The sequence below is a fragment of the Syngnathoides biaculeatus genome, chromosome 8 (genome assembly GCF_019802595.1).
Source record: "Syngnathoides biaculeatus isolate LvHL_M chromosome 8, ASM1980259v1, whole genome shotgun sequence".
In the NCBI taxonomy this organism is placed as follows: domain Eukaryota; kingdom Metazoa; phylum Chordata; class Actinopteri; order Syngnathiformes; family Syngnathidae; genus Syngnathoides; species Syngnathoides biaculeatus.
The window spans coordinates 24174545-24200277 of record NC_084647.1 but is presented as its reverse complement, the minus strand read 5'-3'; the positions used below and the strand labels follow the sequence as shown (position 1 = coordinate 24200277).

At 41.3% G+C, this 25733-nt stretch overlaps 1 protein-coding gene across 2 annotated transcripts in view; it reads left to right on the top strand.

Moving 5' to 3' along the window:
• Window positions 1-17495, top strand: part of LOC133505151 (collagen alpha-1(XXVI) chain-like) — a 31296-nt gene extending 13801 nt beyond the window's left edge. For both annotated transcript variants that reach the window (XM_061828128.1, XM_061828126.1), the window contains exons 5-15: window positions 5058-5119; window positions 5220-5322; window positions 6905-7003; window positions 7080-7214; window positions 12178-12246; window positions 12349-12401; window positions 12484-12546; window positions 12881-12916; window positions 13003-13047; window positions 14164-14248; window positions 15984-17495. In XM_061828128.1, coding sequence (XP_061684112.1) covers window positions 5058-5119; window positions 5220-5322; window positions 6905-7003; window positions 7080-7214; window positions 12178-12246; window positions 12349-12401; window positions 12484-12546; window positions 12881-12916; window positions 13003-13047; window positions 14164-14248; window positions 15984-16111 — 878 coding nt within the window. In that variant the 3' untranslated portion in view covers window positions 16112-17495. The remainder of the gene's footprint in view (window positions 1-5057; window positions 5120-5219; window positions 5323-6904; window positions 7004-7079; window positions 7215-12177; window positions 12247-12348; window positions 12402-12483; window positions 12547-12880; window positions 12917-13002; window positions 13048-14163; window positions 14249-15983) is intronic.
• Window positions 17496-25733: the final 8238 nt, after the last annotated feature.

Below are 25733 nucleotides of genomic sequence, written 5' to 3'. Positions count from 1 at the left end.
GATTCTTTTCCCATGAGCTGAATAAATTCCAAGAAAAATAGCGCTGTTCTATTTCTTTGGAGTAATTATGGCTCCAACTACGACCACATTTGCTGCGGTCTTTTTGTAAACATCATCATCAGTAGGAAGACAAGGGAAATTTTTGTATTCAAGCTCGACATAATGAAATTCCAAACCAAGAAATATAAATCCTTTCAGAATACACACCACGCTTTTGCTCTGTTTCAGACGTGCGCTAGATTAATATACAGTCATTTTTTTTCTCATGTTTTCCTGCGGTGTGTCTTTTATGGTATAATAATAAAAAATGGCTTGGTACTGGACAAGACAAGGTAGCTCATTAGCAGTGAAGAAAGGAGCTTAAGTGCGCTGGAAAGCAGAAATTAATCATACTGTTTGTGAGGTAGAGGTGCTTGTTTCTATTCTGATAGATACAACTTGAAACAAAGCAAACTCTGGCTTTTCTTTTTTGCCGAACTGTAACAGAAGAAACCATTTTATCCACCTGTGCCTTTTACTTAGAACTCAAATATTGCTGCACCAATGTGGGCTTTCACACAGCAACACAACATACTGCTGGGCCGTATGAAATGCTTGACGACATAGACGAAAGAAGTGTCTGCTGTTTTACCTTCACACCACTTACCAGTGTTTCCCTGGTTACCTTGAAAAGTAATTCACTTTACAGGTTACTTTATTTTAAATAAATGAGATGACGATTTTTTTTCTTTATTGCATTCACCAGCTTCACAAGTTGCATTAACCAGGGTACAAAAACGTTATTAAACATAACTTAAAGATGGACACAATGTGAGCCCTACTTACAGACATACAATGAAGAAAATAAGTATTTGAACACCCTGCTATATTGCAAGTTCTCTCACTTAGAAATCATGGAGGATCTGAAATTTTCATCGTAGATGCTTGTCCACTGTGAGAAAGATAATCTAAAAAGAAAAATCCAGAAATCACAATGTATGATTTTATAACGATTTATTTGTGTGATACAGCTGCAAGTAAGTATTTGAACACCTGTCTATCTGCTAGAATTCGGACCCTGTTAGTCCGCCTTTCAAAGTCCACCTCCACTCCATGTATTATCCTGAATGAGATGCACCTGTGTGAGGTCGTTAGCTGCATAAAGACACCTGTCCACCCCATACAATCAGTATGACTCCAACTTGTAACATGGCCAAGACCAAAGAGCTGTCCAAAGACACCAGAGAATAAATTGTACAACTCCACACGGCTGGAAAGGGCTACGGAGAAATTGCCAAGCAGCTTGATGAAAAAAGGTCCACTGTTGGAGCAATCATTACAAAATGGAAGAAGCATGGCGGTCAATCTCAATCTGGGTGGAGCCCCATCCAAGATATCACCTCGTGGGGTCTCAATGATCCTATGGAAAGGTGAGGAATCAGCCCAGGACTACACGACAGGGCTTGGTCAATGACCTGAAAACACCTGGGACCACGGTTTCCAAGGTGACAGTTGGTAATACACAAAGACGTCATGGTTTGAAATCATGTACGGCAGGGAAGGTTCCCCTGCTTAAACCAACACATGTCAAGGCCCGTCTCAAGTTTCCCAATGACCATTTGGATGATACAGAGGAGTCATGGGAGAAAGTTTTGTGGTCAGATGAGACAAAAATTGAACTTTTTGGTCATACTGTAATTCCATTAACCGTTTTTGGAGGAAGACGAATGATGAATTCTATCTCAAGAATACCATCCCTACTTTGAAGCATGGGGGTGATACCATCATGCTTTGAGGGTGTTTTTCTGCACATGGGACAGGGCGACTGCACTGTATTAACAAGAGGATGACTGCGGCTATATATTGTGAGATTTTGGGGAACAACCGCTTTCCCCGAGTCAGAGTCATAGCTGGGTCTTTCAACATGACAATGAGCCGAAGCACACGGCCGGGAAAACCAAGGACCGGCTCCGTAATAAACATATCAAGGTTCTGCCGTGGCCTAGCCTGATATAGAGAAGATCTGTGTGGAGGAGTGGGCAGAATTCCTCCTGCCGTGTGTGCACACCTGGTGAACAACTACAGGAAATGTTTGACCTCTGCAATTGCACACAAAGGCTACTGTACCAAATATTAACATTGGTTTTCTCATGTGTTCAAATACTTATTTGCAGCTGTATCACACAAATAAATCATTAAAAACATCATACATTGTGATTTCTGGATTTTTCTTTTTTGATTATCTCTCTCACAGTGGACATGCACCTACGATGAAAATTTCAGACCCCTCCAGGATATCAAAATTTTAGAACTTGCAATATAGCAGGGTGTTCAAATACTCATTTTCTTCACTGTGTGTGAATGTAACTCGCCTGTCCTATCGGACTGTTCTTGTGTGGCACTTCCGTTTTCGTTTGACTGGAGATTGTGTTTAGTGTAGTTACATCACAGTCAATTCCTTTGTGTGACTACACAACTTATTGACAGACCGTTTTAGGTGTTCTTTACTACTAATTACTCATTAAAGCTTTCTGTTTCAGTAAATTTAAGTACCTCGACTTTTTTTGAGTGACTTGTCCTAACACTCACAGTTACAAACATTGACTAGGATAGAAAAAAAATCAGATTATCACAAGTGGTCATATTTGAGTAACAAGTTACTCAGTAACGCGTAACTGGCCATACACACACACACACACACACACACACACCACACCATACACATCAGCAGCTTCCCACCTCTACTAGTAAACTAATCAAAATCCTTAAATCTGATCAATTGAGAAGTTTTTATATGCACTCCAAGACCAGCCACTAGGCTCTCCCGTTTAATGTAAGTCATGAACGACAAAATCAAGGGTTGATGATTGCTCACTCTCTTAACCTCGCGTTGCCACTTTCATCTACCTCAGTCACAGCGGAGCCTCTGTGCACCCAGTCACAACAAACAGCCTACATGGGGTTATCCCTTCCCTTTGCGGTTGACCAAGCTTCATTGTTTGGGTTGATGAATCCTTTGGAATGCGAGCCATTTGAGCTGTTGATTGTCGCTTCCGCTTGTGGGACGCGCTCCAAAGAATAGATTCAAGAGATTGAAACAACGTATTGAGAAACCACACCCATGAACATCCAGCACATCGCAGGACTGGATTAATGTGCCAGGAGACTCATAGACGCGGGGGTACTTGGCGTCCTATTTCAGTGACACGGAAAACCACAGCGGCCACTGTTAGCATCCTGTATGCTGTGGTTGGAAAGGCCGGTTTAGGCAGAGCACAGCCGTTGGAGTCATTTTTGTTGTTGCGTTATTTATGTGTGCCAGTTGTTTCTCCTTCCTGCTTTCCCTGCTATGACCACAATGTGGGTGGGTCCCATCTGCCGGACTGACAGCTGACATTCCAGACTTGAGTCAAAGACCAGGAAAAAAAAGATCCCATTTAGAAGAAATGTAAGGTTTTCCTGTAATCCTGTGGTTTTTTGGGCTCATACAGACGATTCATCTCAATAAACAATGTAAAGTTACATCTAATATGCTGAAGATGCAGTATGACCTTGATAATACTCTGTATACTTTTGGCATTCTCAATCATTCTTAGATGCTTACCTTAAAGAGGAATTAAGAAATGAAGGGAAAAATCGTGTTGTAATGCTATTTCTTAAGAATTACACCAACATTAACGAGACATTATGAGCTGCCTTTTCAGTCCCTCCCTAAGTCTTGTGTTATTTATTTTTTTTTGTTGTGCGTCTATGTGCCTGCCTTGGCCAAAGGGAGGCAGTATAATTCAGTCATATACTGTAAGTCACTCATACTTCTAGTACTAGTACTACTACGACTACAAATCACCCAGTGAGATTCTTTTAGTTATTTTTCATAGCGGATAATCAATATCTGCCTGTGGGTGTTTTTATGTATTTGTCTCCGCATGTTGCTCCACTGTTAGTGTTCAAATTTCCCTTGCTTCCAAAACTACGACTATCAGTGCTCAGCTTTAGTATGTCAAGTGCCGTTTTGCATTGTTTGTTTGCGCAACTAAGCGGACATTCCTAAGGCAGAGCTCTGTGGTTGTTTTAAATCCACGTAATTGATTTGTTTTATGTTTGATAGTAAACCTGTGCTGGTGTAGCAATAACCAGCTTGAAGCCTGTTGTTTCATGAATTGTTCATAATTTTCTCATTTTCATTTCATTTATTTTCTCATCCGGGGACAATCACCCAAACGACGTTAAATATCTCAACAAACACAGAACTTCTTACTTGTACAGTAGCTCGAGCGACTACTGTATATTATCAAAAAAAAAAACATTCCAAAAGCAATAGCTTAAATGTTTTACAACGTACCCTTGTAATTGTACTTCAATGTATCCCAAAGTCGCCTTTTTTTTTTTTTTTTTGCATTCATTAAGGTACCTAATGTCATGTACTGTATATCTCCCTTTTTTCACGAGGATGAAGCGTAATTTGTATTAAGGATGACTCATTCATGCAGAAACCAATAACACCCATTTAATTTTAAATCATTGTGTGTGTGTGTGTGTGTGGTTCCTTGTGTTACACATTGTGAACAGATTTTTTTTTTTTTTGGGCCTTCATAAGTTGAAGTTTAAGACCTTATTTGTCAACCACCATTCATGTTTACATTATGAAGATATTTCCCAGCAGTGTGTGTGTGTGTGCGATGTGCTTTCATGGAAACTACATAAATGCAAGTGATTTGGTGACTTTGGTTGTTTTGTAATTCAGTACATCATTGTAAAAAGAAAAGATCAGGAAAATTGTCATTTGTATCAAAATGCTCGAGTTAAAACACTGCATTCAACCTCTCATAATATGGAATTTATTTTGTTTTGGAAAATGAGACTAGATAAGATGAAATTTTATGTCCAAATTGTCAGTTGCAGCTTCAAAGAATGCTAGGTTACCTGGGGGTGAGTAGCATGATTTTAGGATGAATACCTGATAACTCGCATTGTTCTTGTGTGTGTTGGCTGGGCCTCCTGATCTTGCTCTTCCCAGGTGAGAGTAAGAAATGTTGAAAAGTTCTTTAATCAACAAATTCTTCTTTTTTTGTATGTAGAGTGCATGAACTGCACCACATTCATGGACATGAGTGTCAGAATCAACAGCATCGAGTCACAGGTAAACAAACAGAAACTAAGAAAACCGCTAAATGGACACCGGGTTTCTGAGCACATATGAAAGTGATTTTTCTCTTCATCTTCTGTTCCTTTTATGATAGATAAAACTGCTAGAAGACATGCGTTTGCCATCACCAACTGTCAGCAGGCCAACGCAGGGACCAGCTGACAACGAAGTGGGTCTTCCGCTGCCAACTCCACCAGGTATGTAATACATCATTTAAATATCACTTTTATTTATATATATATATATATATATATATATATATATCTCCCTGTACATAAAAAGTTTAGGGCTTGGCGTTTAATCACTGTTATCAATTAAAGTTTTTGGTTCTGGATTTTTTTTTTTTGTGACTTCTCCTCACTGACGAGCATACACAGCATGCCAGCGAACCGAGCCACCAGTTTACAAAAGCAGTCAGTCTTGTAACTTTTACAAACCCTCTAGTGACTAGTTTTCAAAAGAGCAACTAATGCAGCTGGCCAATTGTAATCGATTAATCAAGATTTTGGGACAGGCCAGTTTTTTGTTTTGTTTTTTTATTGAAAAATCTACATCAGAAAAGTGTGTAAGAAAGCTGCAAGGGTTTGGCTGTTACTCTTGAGACAACAGAAATTTGGACCATGTGAGTCATGCAGTTTGATGGCTCATTTTCCTAGGTTAAATGGTTCAACATAAAAAAAAAAAATCATTTTTTAAGAAATAACTTAACATACGTGTTTTGACAAGAAGCACAGTTTTGATGAAAGTCCTTACAGCGGAAAAACTGTTGAAAAGTCTATTTTGCTCAAGAGAAATAAAGCAAAACCTGTGAGCTAAAAAAAAATAAAAAAAAAAAAAACTTTTGAAAAATGTAATTTTCGTATGAATTCTTCAAAAAATGAATTAAAGCCAGAATCTGATTTATCTGTGTGTGTGTGTGGGGGGGGGGGGGGTTATCCAGTGGTAATGTAAACATGCAATCTCTCTCAAAGTAAATATTTTCGTTAGCATTGATTCAGCAGCATTAAAAACCTTAATGTACTGTTTTAAGCAAACGTTTAGCTTTCTAACTGTCATACAAGTGTACAAAGAAGTAAACTCAAATGAAACTTGAAAATTCATGACAGACATACCACATATGTAGAGAAAGCAAATGATGATCCTACCATATATTGACAGGAAAAAAGTAAGAGAATTTAACTTTATTTTGCAGTTTAAAAAGTATAACTTGCATCGATTATTTATTTAGATGATCTTTCACAGTTTTCTCATGTATTTTATAATATATTCAATTTAAATGTATTTGGGGTTTTGGTTTTGAGTTATTTTCCATGATTTCCTAATATAATTAGAATTTAGTTCATTCAATTTTAGTAATTCTTAATCTTAAAGTTACTTTATACAAACCATTGGTTAACAATAAATGGGTCAGTTTTTCCTCATATCCGCTATTGGTGATTATTGTTATTTGTTTGAGTCATGTCACTTACATCAAGCCTTTTCTAAAGTTCACGACTACAAAATCAGTAAAGTATTTATGATTATTGCTGATATCAGATCGGACCAATATTGTTATCAGCCAAAACTCATGGTGGCCATATCGGTATTGGATCAGAAATAAAAAACGTTGGAATGGGACATCACTAACTGTAACCCCCTCAAAATACCTTTTGAAAAAGATAAACAGAAGACACTGCTGAGATCTCATGTTCAAGCATTCCCTCATATTTTATCATAAACTTTGGGTGATAAGTTAAATAAAAAAAAATGCCTGACATATGTATCGTATCTGTTGAGCAGATAAATGTGGTTGTGAGGTAGTACAAGGGCCCATCGGACCACCAGGCACAATCGGACCTCGAGGTCCACCAGGGAGAACAGGCCTTCCTGGAGTCATTGGTAAGATGTTGTCCATATATTATGTGTTTTTGGAACAGAGAATCATCTGTTCAACTTATTAAGTGTTGGTGTTCAGGACCAAAAGGGGACAGAGGTCTCCCAGGTGAAGGAGGTCAACCCGGCCCACCTGGTCCACCTGGTCCTCCGGCTCCTCCTTCCAGGGGCTCGATCATACACGTGAGGGGGGATGTGTTTCAAGTGGATGATCAAGGTGAGCACATTGCGCTCGTCATGCTCAGACTGTTCCTGCCGTTGTTCCATTGCTACTCTAAGGCAGAAAAAAAATCGAAGCGCCTGAATGGAAAAGAGCTTACAGGTGGAAACGACTGAAGCAAAGAGCAGCGATCTTTTTAAGTATTTAAACAAGCAATGTGTCTTATGCATTTAGTGAAGCTCGTCTTGACCAGAGAAGCGCTGGCTCTCACTGAGTTTAACTGCTCCTGTGAGTTTAACTGCTCCTGTGAGTTTAACGGACGTAGCCATGCAACACTTTACATGGCCTGACGAAGACCACCAGCAGCAATAGCGCTGAAGGCCAAGTTTCAAATCACGCAGTTATCATCGGAGAGCCGACGGACGCAAAAGCATGCGGGGAAAACTCTGAGGACCAACATAATCCTCTGAATTATTTTTTTCGTGTTTTTTATATTTTCATTGGACAGTGGTACCTTGACGTACGAGCCTACTTTGTACTCTGACCGAGCTCATCACTCAAATCATTTTTTTATATTGACATCAATTGTCCATTAATCTGTTCCAACCCCTCAAAAACAAAACATTTTGGCTGTTTACCACCTCGTTTGTATACTATGACCATCTGCTCCCTGTTCCTTGTGTTTTAATTTTGTTTGACTATTTTTCTCCTTCAATAAATGTCTCTCTTTTTTATATACCACTTCTCTCTACTGGCGATGTATAGGAAACTCCCGCAGAACTCAAAAAAACTTGTGGCACTCATAAGTCAACGTACCACTGTACTGAAAATAGAAACACTAGATTCAAAGTCCAAACAGTCGCCAATATAAATCTGGTATTAACCATACAGGCGATGTTTTATTGAATAGTTTAACATTTTTAACTGTCACATAAAGAAGTGAACCATTTTTAATGGTTAAAGTTTAAAATAAGAATTTGTGTACTCACTCACCGCAGATATAAGATTACTTTTTACGAGGCCTAAACAAAACACACTGTCCTTGTTTTTTATTGATGCGCTGTTAAAAAAAAACACTTTTTAAGCTGAAACACTATTACAGTAATTTGTAATAATATCATATGATATGATATCATTTTTTTCACAATTATTTTTTCTCAGTTACAGACTTAAGAGTATTTTACTTTTTCTTTAATGGGGGCATCATGGTGAAATAGTTAGAAGATGAAGGTTTGTCTTCTGGTTTTATATTTCTCAGATGGAACGGGTCGCACACCTTCCAAAAATTTCAATTTTGACTCATCAATCTACAGAATATTTCTCCAAATGTCTTGAGCCTCATCAAGATGTTGTTTGAAAATGTGAGACAAGCCTTTGTATTCTTTGCTGAGAGCAGTGGTTTTCACCTGGGAACTCTCCCATGGATGCCATTTTTGGCCGGTGTCTCTCTCACGGGAGGGTCATAAATTCTGACCTTAATTGAAGCCAGTGAGGCCTGCAGGGCTCTAGATGTTGTTGGATGTTGTTTTGTGACCTCCTGCATGAGTCATCGTCTGACTTTTGGAGTCATTTTAGTTGATTGTCTACTCCTGGGAAGTTTTACCACTGTTCCCAGTTTTCTCCTTTTGTGGATAATGGCTCTGACAGTGGTTTGCTGGAGGCCCAAAGCCTTGGAAATGGCTTTGTAACCTTTTCCAGACTGACCTTTCCCAAATTTGTGGTTTGTCACAGAGACTTTGTGATTTGTGGAGGCGGGCCAATTAACTTTTCAAAGAGGGTCGGAAAGGTTTGGAATTTTTTTGTGCCTTAATAAATTGAATTGGCATTTGAAACCGGCATTTTGTATTTGCTTGGGTTTCCTCTAAGTTATATTGAAATTGGTTTGATGATTTGAAAGCTTTGTGTGTGATAGATATGTAAAAAAACGGGAACTGTACCTGTGTACCCTGCCTCCTGCCCAAAGATAGCTGGGATAGGCTCCACCACTCCGAAGATGGCTGGATGAATGGTTAAGCTAATTCAAAAATAGACTTGGTGGGAATTCAGACAAACATAAAATGAGCATTGTGCATAGATTAATAGCACAGACATGCTCTTATGAGGGGGAAATGGACAGTGTTGTAGAGCCCACTTTAGCTTAGGAGGCTAGCCTTTGTTTTGCTGAATTACTGACAGACAACTCAACAAAACATTTTATACATGTGAAAATATTCATTTCTTCCACAAACCTGATGATTAAGGTTTGATTTCAATCTGTTTCTTTTAGTCTCTGTCTCTTCAACTGTCTCTTTTATGACACTACATCTTGCGATTTTCTCTGTACAGCAAATTATATTTAGCGTGTCTGTGTATCCTCCATACCCTACTGTTTTAATATTATTGTTTACGGCAACCCGTAAAATACTGTCGGCGCAGGCCCATACAAATGATTTCAGTTAAACTCAGTGGAGGTCAATCAGTCAATCACTCTGCCATCCGTAGATACCCTGGCGCCTTTTGTTTACAAACATTATGAAGTTGTCTGAAAGGGCTAATGATTATCATTTGGATTGTAATTTTCTCCACTAGAAGGCAGCATACTTCCATGTTTCATGCTGATGTGGTCTACTTGCTCTGATTAAGCTGTCTGCCTCTCCTAACCCACAACTTTGTCTGCGGCTCTGGAACAATGCAGATTTGGGTCTGCGGCACCACGTTCGCTTGGGGGGAATCAAGCGGCTGTAAATCGGCACTAATTTGTTAGCTGTCAGCACAACAGTGCGCGTTTTGGGGAACAGGCCGTGGCCCGCAGCCAGTGGAGGGAGAGATGGTCCGTCGCTCGCGTTAAGTTTCTTGGCGAGGCCTCCTGGTTGGAGTGGAGTGGAACCAAAGAAAATGAGTTCCAGAGGAAAATCTGTTTCTTTTTTTTTCCCGCCTCTGTGGATTCTGGCCATCATGTAACAGCGCTGCCTCGACATGGGGCAAACTGAGCTTACGCTCGAGTGGAGAGGAAGTGGGAGTGTGGCTGTGTTTTTGTTTTTTAAAGCTTTTTTTAAAGGCTTACATGCTGAGAAGAAGGCGTTGCTTCCAAGTCACGCATGTTTTTTGTGAAAACACAGTATGTACGAATATCTAACAGGCCGTTTAATGTGTGTTGGTTTGGACCGTCCCACTGCTGCTGTCAGTCATTGTCATAGTGGGATGAATATAATAACCTCAATGGTAACACTTATTATCATAAATCTTCTTTTATCTTAATTAAAGTTTTGGCTTCCTAGACTGGGGTGGAGAACCCAGGGCCCGTGGGCCGTCATAAACAACCCACTGTAGGCTTTTGATCCAACCTGTTCCAGAAAACAAAGCCACAGGATCACTTAGGAAAAGCCCGAAACATACAACCCACAAACGACATATAATATATAATAATAATAATAATGAGCATTTGACAAAACTTTGGCGGCCATACAGTACTATATGTTTAAATCTTGTTTTCTTTTCCTCCTGTCACATTTGTTTTAAATAATCAGTCATGTCCAAAAATAAAAGTTAATAAAACAGCCCACGCTTGGGTGGGGTGGGAAAGGAAATATTGGACTGTCATGAAATATTCTTTTTTTTTTTTTTTTTTTTTTTTTGTCACTCATCTGTGCAGTTGATGGCACAACATAATTGCAATAGTGTTCCAAGGCTGGGAATACTGAGCTCCCCTGGGATGTAATGTAATGCACTTGGATTGTGTGGACTCGTAGACCTGTTATGTAAGCCTTTAAAATACAAAGCAACATACATAAATGTGTTCAAATACATTTATATGCTGTGCTGACAAATGTTTTCTGCATATTGAACTACGTGGTAGGAAGATGATAAAAACGCTCTTTAAGGTTCACATAACTACTGTTTGTTGCCATTTCTTCACTGTTGTGTTTTTGTTCTGTGCCATTTGTGTTCATGTTGGGAAATACTTTGTGTTAACAACTCACCTAGTTTGTTGAGATACACGTTTCCTCAGACATTCATTTTGGAATGAGATTGGAATTGGCCTTTGCAATGACTAGAACATCAAGCTTTAACAAAACAGACTTTAGATTAATGACAAAATTAAATAGAATATAAAAACATTTTTTAAAATTCTATGGACATTGTACTGGGCCTTCTGGTGTGTGTGTGTGTGTGTGTGTGTGTGTGTGTGCGTGCGTGCGTGCGTGCGTGCGTGTGTGTGTGTGTGTGTGTCTGTGCCACCTGGGTGCAGTATACTACAGAAATATGGCCATGGCCTCAACTCCTTGTTAAGGTGCAATAATAATAATGGTTCTTTGAAGAGAACATAGAATTTAATGCATGTGACTATGTCTACATGTGTTGCTTCACCATTTGTGTTTCAGTATCCATTGGGTAAAGGGTTAGGACACTGATACATTCATTAGCCCACTTATGACATTTTCTATTCTATGTAAGCATTAAGATAGTGGATTTCAGGACTTATGTGGTTGTTATAAATACACTACATGTACATGTCTTTGTTCGATGTTTATTTTGACGTTAAACTTCAACCGGGAGAGACAATAAAAAGCTTGAAGCCTTGTTTAATGCCAGGCTGCTGCTTGTAAATGAGTTGAGTTGAGTTCACGGCCTCCGTACAGTGCTCATATCTAAAATTTTTGTACAAGTAATGAAAAATCTCATGGCCTAGGAATTGAACCAAAAAAAATTGCCATCTTGGTTTGAGGTAGGCATTTTGCAATAATTCCACACCCCGTACTTGACCAACAGACGAATGAGCCCCAATATGAAGCATGTATCCATCTAAAAAGATGGACCAGGCTAAATTGCAAAGCGTACAAGCAGAACTTGGTGTCCAAGTTAGATTTAGAGGAATTTAAAGACAGTTGCATTGCTGTTTCAATTATTCCTATTATAGCTAAGTTAGCCATAATGCATCACTTTTTAGTACTTTCTGGGTTTTTTAAAAAAATGTGTTTGTGCTCATTGTATGTTTTTTTTTGTTTTTTTTTTTTGCTGTTGTTGTTTTGTTTTTTTTCAGACGGGGAGTACATCCGTCTAACTGGACCCCCTGGTCCACCCGGCCCCCCCGGCCCACCTGGCTCTCAAGGTACAAACATCATCCAGGAGCCACAGCCTTAGTATTACTTTTGTATAATGACTGTACCCCATAATATGCATCCCAATAATCGTGGACAATTACTGTTTACAGGTCCTTTGGGACCGAGGGGCCCCGGCGGTATACCAGGCATACCAGGACAGAATGTGAGTACCGGTACCTGTAACTGAATATTGATCAGTAAATCAGGAAACCTTCATTAATATGTGTCCTTCTGATTTCCACAAGGGCAAGGACGGAGACCCGGGCCATCCTGGAAATAATGGACCGAGAGGTGATCCAGGGGAAAGGGTGAGACTGATTCATTAATACTAGCCGTTTGTTTGAGCTTGACTTGTGTAGCTGAACAAATTGATTGGATATATTATTTCTTTGTACATGTCCTGTGCTGTCATGTGATCTGAAAGTTGAAGCAGTTGTTCTTCAAAGACTTTTCCCAGTCCGTGACTAATCCTCCCCACTGTCTGTGTCCAAGCCCCCTATGCGCCCCTCTCAAGTGGGCCCCTCTCCCTTTAAAGCTGATCCCAGTGCAATGATTTAAGACGGGAGGTCTGCTAAAGACCAGGATGAGCAAATGAGAACAAGGGTGCTAAAATGTGCTTCTTCTTTTATGTTCCTCAATCAGGGGCTTCCTGGTGAAAGAGGCGAGGATGGCCTACCTGTGAGTAGACACTTAAGTTGTACAAAATACACTACACACGTGTTGTATCAAGCAGATGACAAGGTAATTGTCATGTTCTTTCGCAGGGACGACCGGGGCCCAAAGGGGAGCCGGGGGAAAGCTTCAGTGATGTAAGAAGCGTTTGTTCCTCTACCTGTAAAAAAGATGTACTGCTGTAAATTAATTTACACTTTTCTCAAAATAGTTGTATGATAATTACATCATGTGGGAACGCTCGTCATCTTACAGAAAATACTACATAATTCAAGATTTTTTTTTCTTTTATTGTACATTCAGAATATGAGGTCATTATATGGGAAAAGGCTGGAATGCCCTCATATATTACAAAAAAAAAGTTTTTACATGAAAACAAATAAACAAAAATTAATGGTTTTACTAAAACAAAATCTTTTTATCCATATAAAAGTCAGAATATTGTAATGCATTTTATTTTACCAGAAAATCATTTAATATTACGTCATTATTTTATTTAGTTTTCCTAGAATAAAATAGATTAAAATATTTTATTCAGAATAAAGTTGTATTAACAACAACACTTTTGTAATAACACGGGAAAAGAGTCAAAACAGAGGACAAAAAATGTTTCCGAGTCATAATATTGAGATCAATAATGTGTAATATTGTAATACCAATATTTTAATCATAAAATTGTAAATTTACTGGACAAAAATTGTAAAACTATATGAAAAAATTATTTTGCAAGCATCAAATGGTAATTATACCAATAACAATTTGTATATATTTTACCAAAATTAATTCAGAATATTGTAATAGTGCATGTCATTTTATATGACAAAAAATTCATTACTACATTAAAAAAAACATTAATTTTACAAGAATAAATGTTATTTTTGGTTTGAAATTTAATTATTGGTATTAACGAATTAATTCTCACAATATTCCGAGGATGCATCTGCAATGCAATGGGAAAAATTCAAAACAGAAAATGACAAAATTAATTAAAAGCCATCATTTTACCAGAATTATGTCATAATATTGTAAGTATGCATTTGTAATATAATATGAGAAAATTATTAGATTTATATTCAATAGTAATATTTCATAACAAAAGTTTACATTTGATCAAAATGATAATGTAACATTGCAAAAGTGAAACTGGAATTATTTATGAATTTATTTTACTGATACTTGTAAAAAAGACATTGCAAGACATAGATGTATGTTACGCTAAAAGACACGTTTAATTGTAACATTTTGGGTTCAAGCCGGACGCGGTGCCGCAACTCCGGGAGGCTTTGAAGATTCTGGCCGAGAGGGTCCTCATCCTGGAGCACATGATCGGCATTCACGGTGAGCCAGAAAACAGCAGCGAGATTTTCATTTAGCCTTCCCGGTCCCAGTTCAGTTTGTAATTTGAAATTTGGAGATAAGTTCACCTTTCCAAAAGTGAACTCGTTTGTAGTTTATTTTTTGTTTTTTCTCAGTATGTTACTGATGGGCTATTCCCCTTAACAATACTGGCATTTCATTTTTCCATCGTTCCCACCCATTCGCTCCACACGAGTAGCTAGTTTCAACCTACCTATAATCTCAAAAAACATGTTGTTTGAATGGTGGTCTTCTATTTTTTTTCTTTTAATGAGCAATTAAAACAAAAAAAAAATACTTTTGTCCTTAATGTGCAAACAAAAATGCAACACAGTATTGATAACTGTATTTAAGTTGGCTGGCAACCAGTTGAGGGTGTAGCCTGGCTCCTGCCCATTGACAGCTGGGATACGCTCCAGCACTCCTGCGACCCTCGTGATGATAAGCGGTTAAGAAAATGTATGGATGGATGGATATATTCACCAAATATTTTATCTCTTCTAATACAAACAAAATTATTTCCTTGTTGTGACAGTGTGATCCTACATAATTTTAACAAGCCCATTCTGAACATTCTTAAAATTTTTCTTAGTAATGAATTTTTACATTTATGTACTGTAGTACGAAAACCACTAGAAAAATGCATCCACTTGCAACCGTCCCATTTACACAGTGCCCCTGAATGCAGCTCACAGCTGACATTCACGCCATGAATGGTGGCCACCGCTGCGCTGAATCGGTTGCCAGCATTTATCTGCCGACATATGACTTCTTGCGTTGAGTGTGTTCTGATAGATTTGTCCAACCAGTCCCTAATTAAACCTGAACTACTTTCCTTCGGAACCGTTCTTTGAGGCCAAAATGATTGGATTCTCAATTTCGTTCATCAGATTGAAACGAACTGAGTTCAGTTCACATTAGCATCAAATATAAACGAGTTCCTGAACGTTCCTCCATTGAACTCATTCAGGTACCACACTGGCTAGCGTGTTATTTCTGCGACTCTTTTGCATACCACTAAAGGGAGCCCGCATACAACAAGATGGAATGGTTTCTTTGAATTAAATTCATCCATCCATTTTCTTCGCCGTTTATCCTCACAAGGGTCGCGGGGAGTGTTGGAGCCTATCCAGGCTGTCAACGGGCAGGAGGCGGGGTACACCCTGAACTGGTTGCCAGCCAATCGCAGGGCACATTGAGACAGACAACAGTCGCACTCACAATCACACCTAGGGGCAATTTAGAGTGTCCAATTAATGTCGCATGTTTTTGCAATGTGGGAGGAAACCAGAGTGCCCGGAGGAAAACCACGCAGGCACGGGGAGAACATGCAAACTCCGCACAGGCGGGGCCGGGATTGAACCCGGGACCTCAGAACTGTGAGGCCAACGCTTTACCAGCTGATCTACCATGCCACCCTTTCAACTAAATTGTCCAGGTTATTATTTAGGATGAGGTGTATTTATTTATTTATGTTTTTAGGCAGATTGAACATGTTTTTTAGCGATTCTGTCACATTCCACTTGTGGGAGACACAAGATTGAACAGTTTCGTTTTAAACAATATTGTCCGGGTTATTAGTTAGCATTTGTTGTTGTTTTTTTTCATGTATTTTTTGTTAATTATGACAGGATGCCTAGCTTTCTTTAATATGCTAGTGTGTCATAGCTTTCTCTATCTGTTGTGAATATCAAAGCATTTGTCCAATGACTGACAGGAATCCCCGAGGGATCCGGTTATGATGTCATTATGGACTCACCCTCCGAGACACTCCGACAAACCAAACGCCGCCAACCCACTCCGAAGCCCACACTGCCGGAGATTCAACAACCGTCTTCTGTTTAAAGCAATTTCAGTGTATGTTTTCAGCTGGATGTTTCATTTTTTTTCCTCGCACTTTTATTGCCTTTTTATTGCCATAAACATCCTAGTGGGTCAGATATGATACTTCATAGTTCCTTTTTGGCACGGCTACAGCAAGAGTTCACTCTACATAAGTTTAGTAGCACCACTTCCGTAGTGTCTGACAATGAAATATAAGCTTATAAAGTATAAGAGTCTTGGCTTCTTTGGTTCCACAGATAAAAAAAAAAAAAGCCTAGTAAACTGATCAGTTTAGCTGACTGGCACTTGCAAAGCTCCCCAGGCTGCGATAGGTGAGCTTCCTGCGAGCCGGAGCCCAAAAAGGTACTCTTTAGTGTCGAACAACTCACTCCCAACATCCTCGGCGTTCATCCTGTGTCAACCTGTCAAACATATTTTTATGCTCCTCTCTGCCTCGTTAAAGCCGAGGTAAGACACGACAGGCTGCCAGCAGCGTCCGCTTTAAATGATAGTTTGCTTTTTTTTTTTTTTTTTTTTTTTTAAGAGAGCACATCTGGAGAGCCCACATCTGGAAATTTTTTTTTTCTTTTCTTCGCTCACAACCTGGCGGGACTGCGTCTTCGTTATTGCCTCACAATATTTAATCCCTTTTTAGAATAAAAAATGTTTTGTTTGTTCAGCGCATGCCCAAAATGTATTCGCACTCTGGCCTTATCTTGTGTTAAAGAACATTTTAATTTGTTGAATGGGTGTATTAGGTGGAAATGACACAGTAAGGTGGCAAAAACACTTAGTTAAATGCCACTTTAGTTTTTTTATTACATTGTGGAATGTCAAAAATAATGAACAATATACTTAATATGTATTTCAAACCACAAGATGGCTCAAAGACAACAAAAATTAATCACTCAAAATATGGTCAACCTCTGACTCATTTTGGGCTTAACTCTTATGTACGTGTACTTTACTTGACAATAACATATGGCGCAATCATGACAAATACACCACAAATTTCCAAATGATGCCACAAAATGGCTGCTCCAGTAATAAATAAATGTGCAGTTAAGACACTCACTGGACATTTCATTAGTTACACTTGAGATCATATACAAAACGTCTGGGGGGGAAAAAATGATTTGAATGCTTAATTTTTATATTTGCGCACCATTATAGCAAATTCCTTGAAATGTTGATCCTCTTAGTGAGTTCATTGACCTTACCAAAATATTAGGAACACCTAACCTACTTCTACAGCAAACTATATATACATGATATAATTTGGCATGACTGAATTTCACTCAACAACGTCTCCAGTGTGTATATAAAGTATCCTGTACGTGAAATGGACTGTCATATCCTGTTTGCATCTTGACATATATATTGAAAAAAAAAAAATCAAACTTTGGATTGAGTTTCTTTAAGAGTGGTGATTGATTTTGGCCTCATCCTTAAACGTCTTTCATACTTCATTCAGTCTTCAGCTTTTGTGTCTGTGACGATTACGGCGTTTTCTCAAATAGACGCCTGCCTTATCCAATCAGGAAAAAAAGAAGGAAGCTGTTGACTGAAGGAAGAAGCAAAGGAAGCCCACTGTTGACGCTTAGCTTTGAGCAGAACCAGATGCAGCAGTTCAAAGAGGTTGAATTCAGAGAGTGTGCTGGTGAGTGGATCCGGTATGACTGGCTGTCTTGATCCATTTGTGAAGCTCCAACAAAGTGTAGCCCTCCACAAACATGAAGTGGATATAAAAAATTAACGCAACCCTTTTCAAATGCCACGTTTTTGTGTATTAAATAATTACACTAAGTTAAAGTGAGACTGTCATCCTATAAAATTCTAAAATAGATATTGTAATGAAAAATACATATAACAGTATTCACTTCAATGTCTATACGAAAAAATAAATATGAGCGGATCGTGCGTCATCCATGCGCAAAGTTGCTCTTTTCGAAAAGGACAACACCACACAACCGAGTGAAGTTACCGGGGCAATATTACACTATTGTTTCGAGCCCTCAGGGCAATATTACACTTTGGTTTCGAGCCATATTCAGATGATATGCGATCACGGCCAATCCGCATCCCCGTCCGATCCACTTCCATGATGGAGATGAGCCATTGCGGCTCATCCCAGCCGGCCGGTGTGGCTTATGACAGAGCCTAGCGTTGCTGCTTTAAAGGGGTGTTCACAGACGCCGCAGTACTGAGCAGCACAGTCAAGCCAGGGCGCTTTATGCATGCACGCGACTGAGTAACGCATTCTCGGCTGGGTTTTTCAGAGCTGCCACCATCGCAAAGCCCGACGTGCAGCCTTCACAGAAGCTGTGACCGCCGTACGCGGCGCCTCAGCCGGTGTGGCTGATTTTCGGCGCCGTGGTGGCATATAATGGAGCCGAGGCGTACTGCTTTTAGAGGGTTGTTTACAGCCACCGCAGTACGCGATGAACACTATCGAGACGAGTCCGAGTGAGACATTGTTGGCTTGACACATTTCATACACGGATCTTTGTTACGTTAAGAGAGAGACCGATTACGTGGTCCGCCCCAATCTATTATTTTTTTTAGTAGCTGCATACACACCTACCTGTTATTTGGAACCCACGAAGCTCTCGTACTCTGCACCTGTGCAATCCATTTTTCACAACGAACAGGGTCTCTTTCAAACTTATGAAGGGTAATTCCATTCGCCCGAGTGTTCAAGCAATGTCCAGCAATGCAATGAGCCGGGATTTTGGCTAACACGAAGGAACAACGGGTTACCTTCTCGGAGGTAAAACTAATGGAAACAAACCTTTTACGTCACTTCCTGCTTCTTCTCAAAAACAAATCCCTCGAGAGGATTTTCATGGCGTGAGTTACAAAAAGCTGTATACGTCAAAATCATGTTTTTTGGTGAAAAAACACATGGGCCCATATTAGCTGTGGGTTTTTCCTTAATAATGTACCTAAATCATCCATTTCATGACAGTTGCACTTTAAATTATATTCGTATAGCCATCCATTTTCTACCGCTTATCCGAGGTCGGGTTGGGGGGTATAACTTTAGCAGGGACGCCCAGACTTCCCTTTCCCCAGGCACTTCATCAAGCTATTCTGGGGGGATTTCAAGGCATTCCCAGGCCAGCCAAGAGACTTAATCCCTCCAGCGTGACCTGGGTTGTCCTCGAGGTCTCTTTCTTTTGGGACATGCCCGGAACACCTCACCAGGGAGGCGTCCGGGAAGCATCCAGATCAGGTGCCCCAGCCACCTCATCTGGCTCCTCTCAATCCGGAGGAGCAGCGGCTAGATACTGAGCCCATCCCGGATGACCGAGCTTCTCACCCTATCTCTAAGGGAGAGCCCGGACACCCTGCGCAGGAAACGCTTGTATCCGGGATCTTGTTTTTTCGGTCACGCCCCAAAGCTCATGACCATAGATGAGGGTAAGAATGTAGATCGACTGGTAAATTGAGAGCTTCGCCTTTCGACTTAGCTCCCCCTTCACCACAAGGGATCGATACAAAGTCCGCATCACTGCAGATGGTACACCGATCTGTCTGTCGATCTCCCGCTTCATTCTCCCCTCACCTGTGAACAAGACCCCAACATACTTGAACTCCTCCACTTGGGGCAGGATCTCATCGGGTACCTGGAGAGGGCACTCCACCCTCTTCCGACCGAGGACCATGGCCTCAGATTTGGAGGTACTGATTCTCATCCCGGCTGCTTCAGATTCGGCTGCGAACCCCTCCAGTGAGAGTTGGAGATCACGGCTTGATGAAGCCAACAGAACAAAATCAGAGATGCAATACTGTGGCGGATTGTCTATAAAAGCCATGAACAGAATCAGTGACAAAGGGCAACCTTGGCGGATCCAACCCTCACCAGAAACAAGGTCAACTTACTGCCGGCAATGCGGACCAAACTCTGACACCGCTCGTACATGTCACGACCAGAACACAGGGTTGAGCCCAAATGCTCAACTCAGCAGGCGCAGAGTGTCTTTATTCAGACTGGTATCGAGAACCCAACGGGCAGTCCACAGGACCAGCAGTAATGGAATCGGCAGGCGGAAGAGGCAAGTCAGTAGGCAAGGCAGGAGTCGGTATACAAGAGGGCAGGAACAGAATCAGGAAAGTGCGGGAACGAGGCGTGAGGCAATGATCTGGGAAAGGCCAGACCATACGTGTGGTTGTATGTAACGTAACGTAGTAACATGAATACTAAAGACGAAGCGCAGGTGTGCACTTCCGTTGATTGTGGCAGGTGTTTGCCGCGTCGGGGACCGGTACGGCCAGGACAGGGACTAGCAGGGCCATGACAGTACAGAGACCGAACTGCCCATATAAGGAGGTTCGGTACCCCATACACCTGAAGCACCCTTCACAGTAAGCAAGAAGTAGATCTCAGTTTCAAGAAGATTTGCATACAGCACTTCCCTCATGCGTGTGATTTTGCTTTATTATTTGTTGTTGTTTAGTCGTTAAACATGACCAAGTAAACAACAATAATCTGTTAATAAGCAGCAACTGTTAAAGAAACAATTTTGCAAAATACTATAATCTACAATAATTTTCTAGCCAATCAATCAATAGGATAATCAATTCTAAAAATATTCAATAGTGACAGCCTTACACAGACACACGTCTGCATCTCAACAAACCCGGACTCTCAGCATTCCCTCCATTTTGCTTTGAAGTGACCCGGACAAGATAAACCTCAGCATCGTCGACCCAGAAGGAGTGAGAGTGATTTTCTCCACATTTGTGCACAAACCCGTTAGATATGATCGTGCGCGCGTGTGTGTGTGTGTGTGTGTGTGGGGGGGGGGGGGGGGGTTAACGTTACAGAAGCATAAACATGCTCATCGCCCGCTGTTGCTAAACTCCAGTCCGTTTCAATTTCTCTTCTGCAGGATTAAATATTACCTCGTGTCAACGGCTGACAACTTTGCAGGGGCTGAGGTGAGTTGTTGCCTAGCAACAAGGTAAAAAATTGGATTTATCAATATGAGATTCAAAGAGTTGGGGTCGGGAGGGCGGGGAGGGGAGTACTGTTAAACAGGATGATGGTGTGCCGTGATGAATACGTCGATTCTGAAGCAGTCTCAGTAGATTTAAATCCAAGTTTCCTTTCAGGGGCTTTTTTTCCTCACTCCCCTCCTTACCCCACTTTTGACTAACTGTGCTGTTCAAATGGCCCCACGGGCTCGATACCCACTAATCTCATTTGTACACCAACAGATGTTTCTCTTAAAACGACGGGAGTAAAAAGTGGGCCCGGCGGATGAAAGAACCTCGTGTCACATTGCAGACATATTGACTTAGGGTACACTTATGACTCCCTCCGACATTAAAAAAAAAAAAAATCACGTGTAATAACAGTGCTATGTGCTAGCAGTGATGGCAACTCACTTAACGAGTGCAGTGTGATAGATTGTGAACCATAAACAAAAAGCAGGTAGAACTGCACTTTGTGTATTTAAACCACACAATTTTGCCTGATGCTTGCTAAATGCTAAAACAATGCAAACCCACCCCCCACCCCCTCCCCCCTCCAAATAAGGACAGGCTAAATTAAAAAAAATTGCATTGATAAATGCAGTGTTATAACACTTTTGCACTCACAATCACACCTTGGGGCAATTTAGAGTGTCCAATTTATGCATGTTTTTGAGAAGTGGGTGGAAACCGGGGGCAGCACGTGGATCAGCTGGTAAAGAGTTGGCCTCACAGTTCTGAGGTCCCAGGTTCAATCCCGGACCCGCCTGTGTAGAGTTTGCATGTTCTCCCCGTGCCTGCATGGGTTTTCTCCGGCACTCCGGTTTCCTCCCACATCACAAAAACATGCAACATTAACTGGACACTCTAAATTGCCCCTAGGTGTGATTGTGGGTACGGCTGTTTGTCTCCATGTGCCAGTTGAGGGTCTACTTCGCCTCCTGCCCATTGACAGCTGGAATAGGCTCCAGCACTCCCTGTGACCCTTGTGAGGATAAGCAGCTAAGAAAATGGATGGATGGATGGATGGATGGATGGATGGATGGATGGATGGATGGATGGATGGATGGATGGATGGAGAAAACCCACACAGGCACAGGGAGAACGTGCAAACTCCACATAGGCGAGGCCGTGAATTGAACCCCGGTCCTCAGAACCGTGAGGCCAACGCTCTAACCAGCTGCTTTGCCATGCCGCCCTTGTAGCTTTAAGCTTTAAAATGTATACAAATAATCTAATAATAAAATGAATTTATAAAATTTGTGGATTTTGTATATCGCAAGACATTACTGCAATTGTTATTACTTTGTTTGCTGAATTGAACAGAGTGCTATTGAAAACCCATTCTTTAAAATTATCTGGCAGGTTTTATGGGGAGGGTGGAACAGATTAATGGCATTTCTGTTCATTCTATTGGGGAATGATGATTTGATATACAAATCTTTTGAGTTCCGAGCGTAGTCAAACACACACAAACACACACATTTGCACGCGCAAAACAACAGGCAAGGCCATTGCATATGAACTTGGGCGAGGAAAGTGCGCTGTGCAGTAATCCGACGACCGGTTTCCCATGACTGTGTCTCGCCGGCATGTGGACCTTCCACTCTGTCTCGCTGACGGCTCCTGTGTGATTGCGCTCATCCATCTTACTGTCAAAGGCAACAAAAAAAGGGCAAGAAAGGGGAAATCGCACACACACGCAATCGCCGTCCCTCGTGTCCAGCAAACAAGACTACCACAGTGTGCCAGCAGAACCGTAAACAACAGGCCGCTTCAATTGGCTTTACGTAGGGAGCGAACGGGCGTGGGTGTGCATCTTTTTCGAATCTCCCCATTATACTGCATGATCAGTCACTGGAGTGTAGATGGTGGGGGGGGGGGGGGGGTGGCTGGCGGGGGGGCGGGTGACATGTCTGATCTTGCAGCTGATCAAAAGGCACCAGAGACTTGTTCCCTTGTGGCCGTGCAAGCGGGGCCTCATATCAACATGTCTCTGTTCAGTAGACAGGAAAAACAAGGAGAGGGAGAAGGGGACGGTACGCTGATTGGTGGTCGGTGGGGTGGGAATGGGGGGGGGGGCTTAGGAGACGTGCGGGCAAAAAGCACACATGAAAGGATACCGAAGGAGGCCCGACTACAATGTATGACAATGATACATAACCGAGCTTGCGTGTTTTGCTCTCTTTTTGAGGCTTTCCTCGACAGAAAGTTACTGTCCACCTTTAATCTTTAAATAATTAAATGGTGTATAAAGAATTATGTTTTTGTCTCAATTCAATGGCCATTGCGCTGCTCCTTCTGTTGTGTATGCCTTGGCCACTATGGGCTATTATAATTAGACATGGACATTTATAGTAAATCTCTTTTTTTTTTTTTTAAATCTCCCTTCACATAGGATAAAGCTGGCTGACTATCGTTATGTTATCAATAGACCCCATTAAGAATGTAATCAATAAAAATAAGGTAATTCAGCATTACTCCATGTACCCGGGAAGTCATAATTGCATTATTTCATAGGCCTCGGGTGGTAAAGCGTTGGCCTCACAGTTCTAAGGTCCCGGATTGAATCCCGGCCCCGCCTGTGTGGAGTTTGCATGTTCTCCCCGTGCCTTCGTGGGGTTTCTCCGGGCACTCCGGTTTCCTCCCACATCCCAAAAACGCGCAACATTAATTCAATACTCTGAATTGCCCCCAGCGGTAAATGTGAGTGCAGCTGTTTGTCTCCATGTGCCGTGTGATTGAATGGCAAACAGTTCAGGGTGTACCCCGCCTCCTGCCCGTTGACAGCTTGGGTAGGCTCCAGCACTCCCCGCGACCCTTGTGAGGATAAGCAGCAGAAAAAATGGATGGATGTTTTCTGTCTATGTGTTGCTGCACCGTTTGTGTTCATTTTTTTGCTACACAAATGCTTCATCTTTTGGTCAGATCATTGTCAGGAGGGGGAGGTTGTGGGGGGGGGGGTGTTGATGGCGATAAAAAGAGATGAGAACCTCAGCGCAGGGAAGCAGGAAGGAAAAGCAGGACGAACCTTTGTAAAAGCCAAACAAGAACACGGAACATTTTGAATAAATTAACAAAGTCCCCAAGAAGTAATAAAGATGCAAAACACTCCATGACATGAAACATGACACGACTAGGAGCTGATTGGATGACACAAGGTTGAGGTAAATGGTACTAGTACGCTTAGAGACATAAAATAAAATGAGCAGACAATACAGCAAAACTTGAAAAAATATAATGAAAACAGTCTACACAAACACAGAACATGACACAATCAGGCTTGGATGTGGCGAATCTGATCAAAGTTTTATACCAGATTTGGCTCGCTCTGTTTTTAAAAATCTAGGGGACTTAAAGTAAAAAGTAAAAAAAAAAACCATTTATTACAGATACCTGGAAAAGCTAGTGATGAAATATTTGTACTTAGTCCTTTTCCACCGCTATATGGTGGAAACATATGGTATTCCACTGACGATCTGCCAGGAATTGAAAGAATTTCTTTGAAGGTGTGGCACAATAAGCTTTTACAGTACATCGAGTTACTGCATACGCAGGATTCCCACGTTGCGCGTTTATGGGATTATGTGGCTCGGAGCCGTTCTCGACGCCCGAACGCATTACTGTATTACCGATAGACATCGGGGTTATTAACAGTCACTGGGAAACGTGGGGATTGATGATGTGGTGTTAATATTGTGTTTAGTGTTAGTCAAAACTACTTGGAATAGTATCTAGAAGACCTGGATCAGATTAAAGAGGATTTTATATTCCTGCACGAAGGACCAACACACTAACTAAAAAAAAAAAAACAGTCCACAGAGGTTGTTCGAAGATCTAAAACTGATTACAGCGTTCAACATCGAATGAAAATACGTGGTACAGTAATGACTTCATACATCGAGACTGTTTCAAGATCTTTGTACGTCCAGGAGATTAGCCTGGGTTGCTACAAAGCCTCTTTGGCACGTTTATGGTTTTGCTCTGCAGAACGTTACAAAGCTTAAGCGAACACACGAGGTCTCAATAAATTTGGACAAATTGGAACTTTTAAGGGTTGCAAAGGCCACATTTGTAGTGTGTAGAGGATGAACCGATTAGTCGCAGAAGAATCGGCCTTGGACACCATGAAGTTTCTTCATGCTTGAAGTCAACTCATCACTAATCACAGTTTTACCCGCATGTATTCCAAATCCTATTGGTGCTTGTTATTCTTGGGGTCATAGTTTCTGGTATATTTATGGTGGAAACTATTGATATAGGTTTTTTGTTTAGAAGGTTGTCAATTACTGTTTTTTCCCCTCAATGTCTGGGCTCCGTCCTCATCCCCTTCTAATAGTGGGGGTTTACAGTACGTTAGCGGTCCCTTCCTCAGGACTCAAACCATCGAGTCAAGTCACGAACCACCCGAGTGTGTCCCACGGTCTTCCGCAGTGCCCTACAAGCCGTGCAGTAGTGTTCGCCCCAAAAGGCGGGCTGGTGCAGTCCCATGCCCGTCCTCCAGCGCAAATGCCCCATGAGCCGGACCGGGTCGCGCTTGAGCGCTAGGAGGTATCGAGCCAGAGCTTCCACTGAGGGGAAGTCGTCCACGTGGATGAAGGCCTCCGGCGGCAAGAAGCGTTCGTAGTTCTTCCGGGAGGGACCCAGTACCACCGGCACGGCT